Here is a 14,086-nt window from a genome sequence, read left to right on the forward strand (position 1 = left end):
AATAAATGATGATGTATTATTATTAAAATACCCAGCATGAAGTAATCACAAAAGCCCCACCATTACAAGTTTATATATATGCTAATACTTTTGTACTTGTAACAGAATATTTTTACACACACTAGGCAAGTGTTGTGGGTGTGTGTGTGTGTGTGTGTTTAGGTTAAACCTGATGAATATATATATTTACACTTGGCCTTCTACGTTGGTTTAGGCATGGGTTCTTGTATACAGATAGGGCCACCTGCTGGCCATGAAAAGATACATTTTTTTTAAGATAATTTTTGGGGCTTTTCTCTTTATTACATAGAGACAGTGGATAGGCATGAAAGGGGGAGAGAGATGGGGGATGACACGCAGCAAAGGGCAGCATATCGGATTTGAACCCGCACCGCTGCACGCTCTTACTGGGTGAGTTAGAGGCCGCCCCGAAAAGACATTCATTTGAAATTCTTGACATGAGTTTTTCTGTCAACTCAGGAAACGTGTATAAAGAGTGCTTAACAAAGTCATTAAGCCAGTGTAGCAAGTATTGAACTATAAGTTGCGTTTACAGAGGTTACATTGATTATCTAAATAAATTGGATTTCACTCCCATGTCACTGGTATTGTCAACAAATAGAAATAGGACACAACTGTAAAGGGTTTAATGATTTTAATTGTGTGAATTATCCCCCCCCCCCATCACCCAGACACTCATATGCCCTGATAAAGTGATGCATACATTTTATTCGGGGGAAGAAGTAATTGGACAGTAGTGCATTTTTTAACTGAAAGAAACAATCCTTAAAGACAGAGGACGCATCATCATGGCATTGATGTAACAGACCATCTGAGATAGCAATAGTAAGTTGTAGTTTCCAGACAGGCATCATGTTGTTAACACACACTATGATGCTGATGAAAAGAGAAAGAAGTGACACAAGGAAGGTAATTTAGGACAAGAAGGAATATCTGTGGGCAAAAGAATGCATCCTGTCAAATAACTGGGACATACATTTACATTTTTTGTTTAAATGCCATAAATGTTGCATAAATCATTTCACATCTACTCAAAATGTGTTGGAATTTCTTTCAAATATGGAGCACAAACCAGAGATGAAAAATCTTTTTTTAAAGGTTTTGATCCCCTTTGCACCACGAGTGCAGAGGTGATTGAAAAGGTGATTGCTTTTTCATCAGTATCAACACAGGTGATACATTTGGATTTATATTTGGATCAAATGGGGAAGGGAAAAGGAGGAGACATTCCACTAAAGAGAAAAGGTGCAACTGGGGGCTTTAAACACACTGAGGTGATGATCAATCAAAAACTGACAATGGTACAATATAGAAAATCTGTACTCTGATGAAAAATGCAAACACAAACACAATCGCCCTTTTACCTTAGGCACAAATGTAAAACCAATAATATAAATCTTCATTAGCATCATCAATCATTCATTATCTTTTTTGTTTAAAAAATATCCTTTTATTTATGGCATCCACTTCTGGGATGTGCCTGTGGATTAATAGCAATAAAGTAAAATGTATGGAGACAAAAAGTTACTCCAACAATGTCAAATGTATAAAGAGGGATGGAAAATAAGCACTGTCAAACACACAACACTGTATTACACAGTACACATTTATGTGGTAAACCTTCCAATTACAGCTTTTAGGGTAATATAATGCAGTAAGATAGTTATTCATAATGCTCTTAACTCTTTTAGGGCCACAATACCAAAAAAATAACATTAATCTCATTTGTGGCTACACTTCTTCCCCATATCAATAATATATTTTAATGGATAACATCAATTTTCTCATTTCAGTTTAAAGAAATATTGGTATCATACATACACTGTATTATGCAAATACAATCTGCACATTCCTTGTGTTTTTTGTTTTTACAAATTGTCTGTTCAGTGGTTTACCAGTGGCGGCAGACTGCACTTTACCACAGTCACCTCTGGGTTTAAGGAGTGACCTCTCTTATAATTTAGCAGTCTTTTGTTTGCTAATTGCAGCAGCAAGCACCAAGCAACTACACAATGTCACCCTCTTTCGAGTCAGGGCCGGTCCAAATCTGCAGCTGACGAAATAAGATCATGACAAATTGACTGAACCTTTTGCTTTTTATTCAATCGCAGGTTCAGAATGTGCCGTCTGCTTCAGCACATCAGTATGGTCCAGCTTACTGAACAAAGATGAAGGTGGGACAGCTACTGAGCCAAAACGTTCAGCAACATATGTCTGGAAAAAGGATGACTTCTCTTATATCCTGAAGAGGAGCGAAAAAGGTTTCCAAATAATACAAACTGAAACTGCCAAGAGAGAAAAACATTTTCAAGAGACTTTTTTTGCATAGCAAAATCTACAAAGCTGCTGCCGCTGCTGCTGCGATGTAAGACAGAGACCGAAATATACAGGATATTTACAAATGTACAGGAGGAGGAGAAGGAGACCATCTAGACTGTAAGGAGACACCATCAAACAGACAGTTGACCAGGCTCTGCTGTTGGGTGGTTTGGGCGCGCATCCAGGACATTAGGTCAAAGTAATCACACCATCAATGGTCTGCCAGTCCAGTGAAATGTCAGTCTGGTTTGTCCAGCTCGAATGGAGAGTGACAGAGAATGGAGTGCACCAATGTGACAGCAGAGGGTTTAAAGCTGCTGAGACGAAGTAGAAGAGGCAACAGAACTTTTCAGGGTGTTAACAGAGAGACGGACAAGTAGGGAACAGGACTCCTAGATGAGTCGTCTCATCAACATGTCAGACACGATGCTGAATGGAGCCAGTGCATACACCCCCGTCATCCATCTCACCCCCCAAAGACACAGAGCTGAGTCCATCCTCCCTTCAGTCCAGAGGCTCCTGCTCCACTTTACACACCGTTGGCACTCATCTTGCTCTTCTGGGACACCTCTGTTGCTGCTTTAGCCTGCGGAAGAGGTCACTGAGGTTAGTATAACTTCCATTATCCAGTTTTTCCACATTGAAAACATAAAAAAAAAAATGTAATGGCATTTTTAGGCCTTTATTGACAGGACAGCTGAAAACATGAAAGGGGAGAGAGAGGGGGAATGACATGCAGCAAAGGGCCGCAGGTCAGAGTCAAACACGGGCCCGCTGCGTCAAGGAGTAAACCTCTATATATGGGCGCCCGCTCTACCAACTGAGCTATCCGGGCGCCCCTATTAATGTTTTCCATTCAATTTCTATCCTTTTTTTTTTTTTTTTTTAAATGTTTACAGCACTTTGCCTTTAGTTGATAGCTCACAGCCATTAAGTGACTTAAATCATGGGATAGAGAGTAAGAAATGGAAGTAGGACGCGACAAAAGTAACCAGCCAGACATGAACTTGCAACCAGGGTCGTCACGGTTACATGGCATGTGTCTCAGACTGCTGAGATACCAGGATTCTCCATGCTTGCAGTACTGATAAGTAGTGCTAGGCAATATATCGATATTGTATCGATATCGTGATATGAAAATAGATATCTTCCTAGATTTTGGATATCGTAATATTACGTATTATATTAAGTGTTGTCTTTTACTGGTTTTAAGGCTGCATTACAGTAAAGTGATGTCATTTTCTGAACTTACCAGACTGTTTTAGCTGTTCTATTATTTGTCTCTACCCACTTAATCGTTATATCCACATCACTGATGATTATTTATCCAAAATCTTATTGTGTAAATATTTTGTGAAAGCACCCATTTTAAACCCTTCGTTTCAATATCGACATCGAGGTATTTGGTCATTAATATCATGATATTGGATTTTCTCCATATCGCCCAGCTCTACTGATAAGTGCAATACAGTTACCTACAGTATAATGACATATTTTAAGTGCAGCCTCGATAAGTTAATAAGTTAAATAATATTTCAATACTATAAGTCTGTGCTACACTGACAGACCTCAGTGCCTGTATGACTGAGCTCTCTAAATGAAACATCAATATGTTTTCAACTTTCCCTCATAAGAAAAAGTAAACCGCCATGTCTATCAGCAGCAGAGAATAGAATTTACTCGACAGAAATTTTAAATGAAATTGTTTCAGTATTCTTAAAATGTTTTTTATTTTTTATTATTTATTTGACCCAAATAAGGCTTAAGAAAATGCATATCCCATGGCCATGAACTGGACCGCTTAAAAATTTGGCCTATGATACACGTTTGTTTAGAAATGTGTGAATGAGTGTATTATATAATTCAGTGTTAACATTTAAACAGCAGCTATATGAACAGACTTCCCCAGTAGTCTTAAAACAAAGACAGAAAAGCCAAATGTCAAGAGAACAAACGAGTGCGAAGTGTATTAAAAGATGAAGTGTCTCTTTAAATGACTGGATGGTTTAAAAGAAAATCACTTTGAAGCATGCGTGACAGGTCTATTCATCAGCTATTTTTAAACCTCACACAGATTAACTTGAGATGTACGGTTCCAATTTAGCCAGTAGCTTTCTGTATCTGTGTTGGTTACTCAGTCAGTTATTATTACCTCTTTATAACTAAACAGATTCCCAACCAGTCTCTATACTTTCTCCACTGTAATGAAATACTTTCAGTCTAGCAGAATAGCTGGTTTTCCAGAATAGCAGCCGTGTCCTACTGTGAGAGATTAGCATGTCATGCGAGAACTAACTGGATTATAAAACCTTGTGTTGCATCAAATCTCATACTGGTTTCTGTGGATTCTACAGGTCCAAGCAACAATGGGAGCTCACCTGAAGGACTTCAGCAGGAGTCAGAGGTTTGTCCGACACTATAGGAGCCTTGTCTCTTATCTCTTCCACCTACAACAAAAAGATAAAAAGACAAATATAAGATGGAAGGTCCTGCAGGATTTAATGGTTCTTCTGTAAAACCGATACTCTACACACGTTTGTGTGTTACAATCAGTCATACATTTATAAAAAAAACTGCAGTTGCTGTCCTGGGAAAACCATAGATCTCCAAAAGGTCCATCTTCAGATATGTGACAAGGCATTTTTTAGACAATCCCACGGGTATGTATGTATTCTCACTTTACTCCCAACATGAAAGCACATAAGTGCATATCCCTAAATGTTGAACTATTCCTTTAAGACGCTAGGTTAATTTCTTAATCCATAAAGGAATATCAGAAAGCTAATTCTTCAAATGTAAGAGATACACTGACTATTTTCTTTGTAATTGTGGTAAATATCCAAAGATGAACACTGTCTCATTCTGTGTAATAGCAAACTGCAAACAAGTGTTTTGGCAACTGGACAAATACAGTGACGTTTTTCAGGTTTTATGTACTTTTATAATACTATATGTAGCTTGTAAGTATTTGAAAATATCCCAGGACTCGACTGTGATGAGAAAAACAGTTGTGCAGGCCCTCAATTACATCTAGTGTTATGTTAGAAATCTATTCTTAGCAGCAGCGATGACCTTATATAATGCACTGACCGGTCTATCTTTGATGATGAGAGCAGGGTCCGCCAACATGTCAGTGCTGACTAAGGTCGTGTTTGTTCCTGTATTCTCCACTGGAGGCGGAGTAGCTTTCTGCAAAAAAAACAACAAACATCTGATTAGAAAACCACATCCCACAAAAGACTACTTGCTCTGGTTTATTGTTTAATGGCTGTAGTTAAGTCCGAGACGTCTTGAGTCTAGCAGTTAAACATTTCCATATTCATAGATTCTGGATGTTTAAATGAGGAAGAATGAATAGGTATTATTTTAAGAGTTTTATACTAGTCACATAAACTTTTTTTGTGGAAAAACGGACAAATAGTTATGAAACAGTTTCCATAAGGAGAGCAAACACTGAACAGTACCACACATCAGTGACCTGCATACCAGCAGTTTAACAGCTGGAATGTTAAGACGGGTACAACTTTCTATAATCTGTACATTCAAGTGAATATGCAGTAAGATTTTAAGTAGATTGTAAATGTGAAACCTCTAGTTTGGGAACAGGCGGGATGACTGGAGCTTTTGGTTTGAGGTCAGTCAGGTACATGGCTCTGGAGAGCAGCAGCAGCGATGGAGGAACATTCTCCTTCAGGTGCAGGTCCAGCCACTAGCGGAGAAGAACATTTATTATATGGGGAACAATGACAAGACTGACATATATCTGATAGATGGTTAAGAAATGAAAATCTACTTGTAACTTGTTTTTAATTGCAATCTGAAATTTGTGTGAACTCTTAACTCCTTTCGGGGAATGTTAATCTGGGGAATCAACCAGTATTTAGTGTCTAGCCACTAACCGAAGCTACAAACTTAACATTCAGTTGCTCACCTGCTGCATCTGCTGATGTAGCTGGTCGGTGGTGAGACCCAGAGACCTCATCCCACGACTGCGACACGCTGCCTGTAATTCTGACACGCTCATAGCTGCCACACCCTCTGCTGCAATCATCTGTGAAGAAACAGAGAGGGAAGTCAAAAACGGTTGCACAAGTTTGAGAAAAGATGACAGCTACACATGAAGAGAGGGAATATCTCCATATCTGAACCATTCCAGTGTTTTTTCACCAACACACTTTCATTGTGGATAAATAAATGCTTAGGATTCTTGGGGAAATAGTTAACAGCACTAAATATAAAAGTACAAAACTACTGGTATGGCACTTGCCAGTAGGGCTGCGCAATATATCGATTTTATATCGATATCGTGATATGTGACTAGATACCGTGTTAGATTTTGGATATTATAATATCGTCATTATGTTAAGTGTTGTCTTTTCCTGGTTTTACGAGCTGCATTACAGTAAAGTGATGTCATTTTCTGAACTTACCAGACTGTTCTAGCTGTTCTGTTATTTGCCTTTACCCACCTAGTCATTATATCCATATTACTGATGATTATTTATCCCAAACCTCAATGTGTAAATATTTTGGGAAAGCAATAATTGTCAACCTTACAATATCGATATAGAATATTTGGTCAAAAATATCGTGATATTTGATTTTCTCCATATCGCCCAGCCCTACTTGCCAGTTTCATTACCTTTGTCCATTTTTTCCTCTTATGACTATAAAATCATGCAAACAGTACTTGGACCACAAATCTACCACATCCCGGACCTCTATAGCGCGTTTCCATCAAACGCTACCTTTAGAACCGTAGGTAACCCATACATATCTAGACACTACATGTATTTTGCGCTTCCACGTGCTGGAAACGAGGATTGTCTCACCTCATCGTCTGACTTGATGGTTCTGAGTTGCATCATCAGCTGAAAACGCAGCAAGTTGTTAGTGCCGATGGGCTGCAGCTCCAACAGTTTACACAGAGCCACCAGCTGGGGGCGCTCCAGGTGCTCCAGCGTCAGCTCGTCCTCAAACAGCTTCGAAAACCGGACAATGTCCTTGGTGGTGGGCTGCTCGCCTGTGCCCCGAACCTGATGAGGACACACAGAGTCACTAATGCAAAGCACCTCAAACCAGGCTGAGCAAATGTTGTCCAGAACAACTGTACCAGCAGTTTTATAAGATAATATATCAACTTTAATTGAATATAGGACTGCACTCATTGAATGCATTAATCAAATCACTTTTTAAACACTTAGTTGGCAACAGTCTAACCTTAATACCAGTACAGAAGAAACAGTTCAGCATTAAAACATTGGACTTAAAAATTTGAATCAAGGACACTTAACTTGAGCTGTATAAAATGTGTGCATTGGCTGGCATGATACACTAGGTGTTAAGTGTTATCTTTGCTGTGATTTTACCTTCTGAACATATGTGGAGAAGCGCTGTGTCTCATCTTCTGTTTGAGCTTTTGCTTTATTCCTTCGAGCCATCTCAGCGATTGTCTCTTGGAGAAACTTGGCCAGCTCCAACTTCGCTGCCAGACCTTTCTTCTGCTTCTCCTCCTGCATCAAGAAGAGCAAGGGGACAAAGGTTAGTTTAAAATATATATATATATACTTCAAATAAAGCTGCCGTTTGAGGCATTCAAATACAGTCATTACTGAGTGGTTTCTCCACTTCAGAATACTGTGTTGATTAATGAAAGTGATATTTTCTTTAATAATAGAAATAGGAAAATATAAAAACTATAAGTGCTGATGCCAAAAAACAGATTTTTACAATTCAAAAAAGGTATTTTATGTTCCTGTTTGAAGTATTATGAATGAATTAAATTCTATTTTAAAATCCTAAATTAAATGCTAGTTCACAGATAATAACATGGACAGTCACAATATAATCTTGAAGTATTACAAAAATAATAATATTGTACTTACACCAACATATTGCAGTCATAGATTCAACTATATCATAAATTATGAATTTATTCAGTCACATTTTCAGAGGCTGGACATGTCTGTGCTGTCCAGGAGCACGAGAGCATTTCTATGAATCGCTCAACCGTGCTCCAGAACAACCAGGGAACATCAGAGTAGACAGGTCGACTGGAGCAAATACAGAAACCTGCTGCTTTTCTTTTAACTAAAGAAAGAAGTTAACTAAAGGAATGTCCTATCACTATAAGTACAGGAACAATAGACATATTAATGAGGACTTTTTTTTTCACTAAGCATTTTGAAGGTTTGGAGAGCATGTGTATTTCATGCTGAAGTAAATAAAGATGTCATTTAGCTGTGTGTGTGTGTGTGTGTGTACATGCCTTTTTGGTTTCTGTCTCAAAGGTAGAGGGCAACATCTCTGGGAAGAGTTTTAGGAAGACAGGAAGAAGGAACTCCATGAAAGGAACGATGATAAACACTGTGAAGGGCACCAGACGAAACAGGTCAGCGCAGGTCCTCATCAGCTGTAAACACAAAGAAAAACAATGTTAATGTGAGAAAATACGCATGGTAACATGAGCCAGTATTCATGCTGTAGCACAGTTGTATTTGGAGGTGTGTTTGCATGCAAGATCCATTACACGTGTACTGAGGCTCTGCCATTCCTCTTCTAAAATAGCCTAAATATAGTTTGACCATGGCATGTGCACAACTTGGTTTACTGAGGGTGAAAATATTTTACACCAATCAGTCAGCGAGACATACAGTAACAGTATGTCCTTTTTCAATGATCTACCGGTGTCCTCTCTCCATGAAGCTTATCTGAAATGTGCATAGATTTTCAGGTAAGAGCTCATAATCAAATGAAGGACACACCTCTCGGCAGAGCCAATTCCAGAGCTTATTCACAATTTTGAAAATGTTTGGGTTTTGTGAACACAACCAAGACCAGCTCAGCTGGCCACATCATGGTTGCAGAATAGTAAACAGCACAGATTAAAAAAATAGCCATCACTTTGATTAAATAATCGGCAGATATTAGCTGATCACAGATATAATCAGTTATTGTGCGTAGGTCGACCAAAAAGTAACAAGAAGTAGCAAGCAAAAGAATTTTGAAAACAGTGTCTATTATATAGTTTGTCCACCAAAGAGCATTTTTAACTGTTACGTATCCCTCTCAGTACATATCTTAGTCATAGCTTCAATTTGATAATTAACTAAATTTGAAAGCTCCCTATTAAAAAAAAAAGATTTGTTAGGTTATTCAAATAAGCCATAGTCTCACTCATTTAATGATGATAACAACCCAGAGGAAGAGTGACAGAGAAACCAGGATGATTACTTCTAGAGTATTGTAGTAAGAGTAAGATTTCAAATGAATTTGGGATACAAGTATGGGAAGATGGTCTGTTTGGTATCTATATATCTCATCCAAGAGGCTACATATTGTTTTTTCCCCAATCAATAGTACACAACCCTAAGATATCAATTTTTTAACCATGCTAGTTACTTTACAGGTACATCACTATTACACACACGTAGGTTTAATGGTTTCACTGAAGAGAAAAGACATTAGATTAAATGCAAAGCCCATTTCAGGCTCAATATATATGATGATTTAAAGAGATAGTCTGCTGATTTAAACCCAGCTCTGTGTCATGGCAGTGTGTGCAGTGTGTTTAGATGAACTGTGTTTGGCTTCCCTTTGCGGTTCATGGAGCTCCCCGCAGAGGACGATGCAAAATGCATCACAGAGTAGAGCTGGTCAATATATCAATATTATATCGATATCGTGATATGAGACTATATATCGTCTTAGATTTTGGATATCGTAATATTGTGATATGGCATAAGTGTTGTCTTTTCCTGGTTTTAAAAGCTGCATTACAGTAAAGTGATGTCATTTTCTGAACTTACCAGACTGTTGTAACTGTTCAATTATTTGCCTTTAACCACTTAAGTCATTACATCCACATTACTGATGATTATTTATCAAAAATCTCATTGTGTAAATATTTTGTGAAAGCACCAATAGTCAAAACTACAATATTGTTGCGGTATCGATATTGAGGTATTTGGTCAAAAATATCGTGATATTTGATTTTCTCCATATCGCCCAGCCCTATCACAGAGGTCCGCTGGGAGCTCCACAGAGGGAAGTCAAACACTGTTCACACTCACACACACACACACACACACACACACACACACACACACACACACACACACACACACACACACACACACACACACACACACACACACACACACACACACACACACACACACACACACACACACACACACACACACACACACACACAGCTGGTTTAAAAGTGTCCCTTTAAGAGCTACATGGTTTAGTAAAGTATCCTTCATTTCTGATGAGCTCTTCTGGTTATGAAAACCTTGACTTGTGTTTTAGAAACATATGTTTCACCACTGTAGAAGTATTTTTGGTGTCTTCCAAGTCTGTGTGGGCTGTGAAAACTATATGTATGCATGACACAAAAACTTACTTACAGTAAATTATTTAGAGCCCTGTGCCTGACATTGCAGGAGTTCACAATATTGTAACATTAGACAGACTGAATAAAGCTTCTCTTACCCTTCTCCTCTCCCTGCGTGTGAGCAGTTGTCCGTGCAGCAGCCTCCACACCATCCTGCCTGCAATCTTAATATCGATGCCGAGTAACCGGAAGCCATTGTAGTAATGCTTCAACTCATCCACAATCCTCTGATACAGAGCCTTTTTCACGACTGCCCTCTCCTTCACCGGAGGGACGGCAGCCGTTGTAGTGGCGGCGGGCGGTGGAGTGGGAACTGATGGAGGTGGGGACTGGGGTGCAGCGGCCACAGAGTCCTTTTTAGCTCCTGGAGAAGCATCCTGGGCAGCAGCTGGTGAAGTTTTAGTGTCCTCCTGCTTTATGTCTTGGAGCCAAACACCTGAGCTGTGTAGAGAGCGGGCGAGCAGGGCGGAGTTGTGGCCACTGCCGAGGGCGTGGTCTCGGTAACCGTGGGAGGAGCCGTAGCGGGAGTGCCTGAGTGTGAAGGATGAGACCTGGCGAGAAGGGTCTATGTGGAGATAGGCTTTGGAAGACAGAGAGGAGCAGCTGTGCCTCTTGGATAATAAGTATGATCCCCTGTTGACAGCAACAATAAATAATGGTTAGTTATAAAATAATATTGTGCAGGGAAATGTTCTTAAAAAAAGTGAAGAAAGTACTTGATAGTGCTCAAACGTGTATTTGATGAACTGATAAGTAAACTGATTAGTTTATCAACAATATTGAGGTCTAACAAACATTATTAAAGAAATATTTTAAACCTCTACAGGCTTTTAAATCCTGCATTGTTTACATCCATGTTTACTAGCTTTTAGCCTTCTTCTTCCCTGCTTTTGCTGACGCATTGCTATGTTTCTTGGAGCTTTACTACCACCTGTAGATCAGTGGAATAGTGTAAAATGCATCCTTGTGTGTATGCACAATACAAACAAAACAGGGAACCACTTATAAAAAATAGCTCCACAGGAATACCACAGGTCAAAAACTCCCAAATGTATGTAAATCTAAATTTTGTATTATATATATTTTATTTTCTAATCAGGATAGTAGAGTTTCTGTTAATTCAATTATAAAAAACATTTACTACAAAAACATAACCAGGTAGGAATGGCAGTTTAAGGCTCATCATTGGGAAGATACCTAATGTATAATTCCTGTAAATTCAATATTGTTAATGTAATGGTAGCTTTATTAATTCAGAGATGATAAAAACATCGCTAACTTTGTATACATGGTATGGTAAAGTCTGACAGTTGACAAATTGGTATTAGATAGATAGATAGATAGATAGATAGATAGATAGATCTATCTATCTTCTCATGAGTGATGACAACGCTGTCCTATCAGCTGTTAGTCTCTGATCTTGCCTCATCAGTGTAAACCACAGTAGTTGTGTGTTTACCTCGTGTGTAAAGTCATGAGAAATATTTAATAGGGTTCACTGTAGCACACAATGTAAACAGAGACAGTCTGCGCATGACTCTCCTCAAACACGACAGAGAGCACCCATGAGGCTGTAATTACTGTCATTGAACTTTGTGAAGAAAACTTTTTATGAAGAGAGTTCTGCATACGTTAACATTAGTGGGACACAGACTGCTTTGCATTGCTGGAGTTCTTGATTTCTCGCCATGTAGCCATGTGCTACTTACAGTACTTACCTTGATCTTGTTACTGCAAGGAGTACCTGGTGACTAAAGACGGCCATTGTAGAGACAGATGATAGTATTCTGTTAAAGCACACAGAGAGACCGAGCATGTCACGTTAGGTGTCTGGTTACAATTCGCCCGTTTGGTGCAACAACAGACTGACTGAAAAAAATACAGCAAGCAGAACACGAACAACATGTGTCCAATCACAGACACCAGTCTCCTGCCATAACAAACACATGACAGGCGTTATTCTTTGCAAGGGAGCTAACTATGAATGGCATTATATGACATAGCTAACATTAGCATGAGTACAACCAGACAGCAGGTTAGCTCAATATTATGTAACAAAGTACAACACAACCCCCTACCCCCCAAAACAAACCCCGGCCCCCCCCCCCCCCCCCCCCCTTCTTCCCCAAAATATACCAATACACCAAACGAAATCAATAATATACATTTGGAAAAAAAAAAAGTAGCTAACCTTACACAGACCTTCATGGCTGCCTAGCGTTAGCTAGCTAGCCAAGTAATAGCCACTATTAACGTTATGCTAAATGGACGTAACATTTAAGCTAAAGTCAACATTTTGATAATTCCCCACTAACGTTAACATTACTGGTGTATCATCCCAAATATCTTTAAAAAACTATCAAAATATCACTACTCTAGAAACCTTTTTAGCATCATGCTAGCAAATTCATCACTAGCCAAGGAATTATTTTCCCTGCCATTAGCTGGGAAACCTCCGCTAGCCTAGCCGGTTAGCTTGCTGCTGGCTAGGCTAAAGCTGGCTGGTGAAATGGCAGTCGGCAGATGACGAGCCCACTAACCTCCAGCGTCAATGACGGAGCTATGGCTGCCGCTGCTGACTGGGCGTTGTAAGGCTTCTCGGTGAGACGTGAATAATATAATCCATTCACAACAATCGGTCGAGGTAAACGGGAGCGACGAAAGCAACGGCTGGTGTGATAATAAACCCATTAACGGTGGGTTTATACTTTTAAGTCGTCGTATTTCAGCTCCTCGTCGTCCGCTCGGCATGCGCAGCCTTCCCAGGCAGCTGCACTGAAAGGTCGTACTGTACATGCGTGGATGTTGTGTGCGTACCCGGCGAAGATCGTCTATGATTCAAACGATGAATTACTCGGAAGTTTAAATAAAAACTCCCATCAGAAATGAAAGGAAAATTGTGAACATAATTCTGTCAAGCTTAAAGCCGTAATCTCGAAGATTTTTATTTGAATAAATGTTTGTTAAGTCACTATCTATTACTGAATGACATAACACAACGATGATTGAGCCTATGGCCTACTGATGACAGTATTGCAATACATATTTATGTGCAGTATTACGAACTGGATGTCTGGCGTGACATTGCCCCGGAAAAGAAATCCTGTATGACAGGTTTTTCCACAAAAAATGGAACTATGCACACAATTCTGAAAACTTGAAGCTTATGTATCAACAACAATATTCCAGACCATCGAATGGGATTCATTCAGGTTTGTTTTTTTATACTCCAGACTGCTAAACTCTCAGCACACTTCCATTGTTTTCACTGAAATAGAAATTCTAAATCAACCAGAATGGTGTGCATATAGCTCCATTTTGTGTGTATACAAGGAGAAAAATTAT

The 14,086-nt window shown here is 39.1% G+C and overlaps 1 protein-coding gene across 1 annotated transcript; it reads right to left on the reverse strand.

Annotated features, from left to right (window-relative positions):
• Positions 1-638: 638 nt before the first annotated feature.
• On the reverse strand, positions 639-13,536 carry letm2 (leucine zipper-EF-hand containing transmembrane protein 2). Its single transcript, XM_039803646.1, has 11 exons — positions 13,282-13,536; positions 12,460-12,528; positions 10,840-11,374; positions 8,609-8,752; positions 7,710-7,853; positions 7,173-7,376; positions 6,272-6,391; positions 5,930-6,049; positions 5,431-5,529; positions 4,719-4,787; positions 639-2,926 (listed from the first exon to the last, which is right to left on the reverse strand). Exons 2-11 carry the CDS (start codon positions 12,504-12,506, stop codon positions 2,870-2,872), a joined length of 1,539 nt encoding a protein of 512 aa, XP_039659580.1. The 5' UTR covers positions 12,507-12,528; positions 13,282-13,536; the 3' UTR covers positions 639-2,869.
• Positions 13,537-14,086: the final 550 nt, after the last annotated feature.

Source organism: Perca fluviatilis, chromosome 6 (assembly GCF_010015445.1).
Source record: "Perca fluviatilis chromosome 6, GENO_Pfluv_1.0, whole genome shotgun sequence".
Taxonomy (NCBI): domain Eukaryota; kingdom Metazoa; phylum Chordata; class Actinopteri; order Perciformes; family Percidae; genus Perca; species Perca fluviatilis.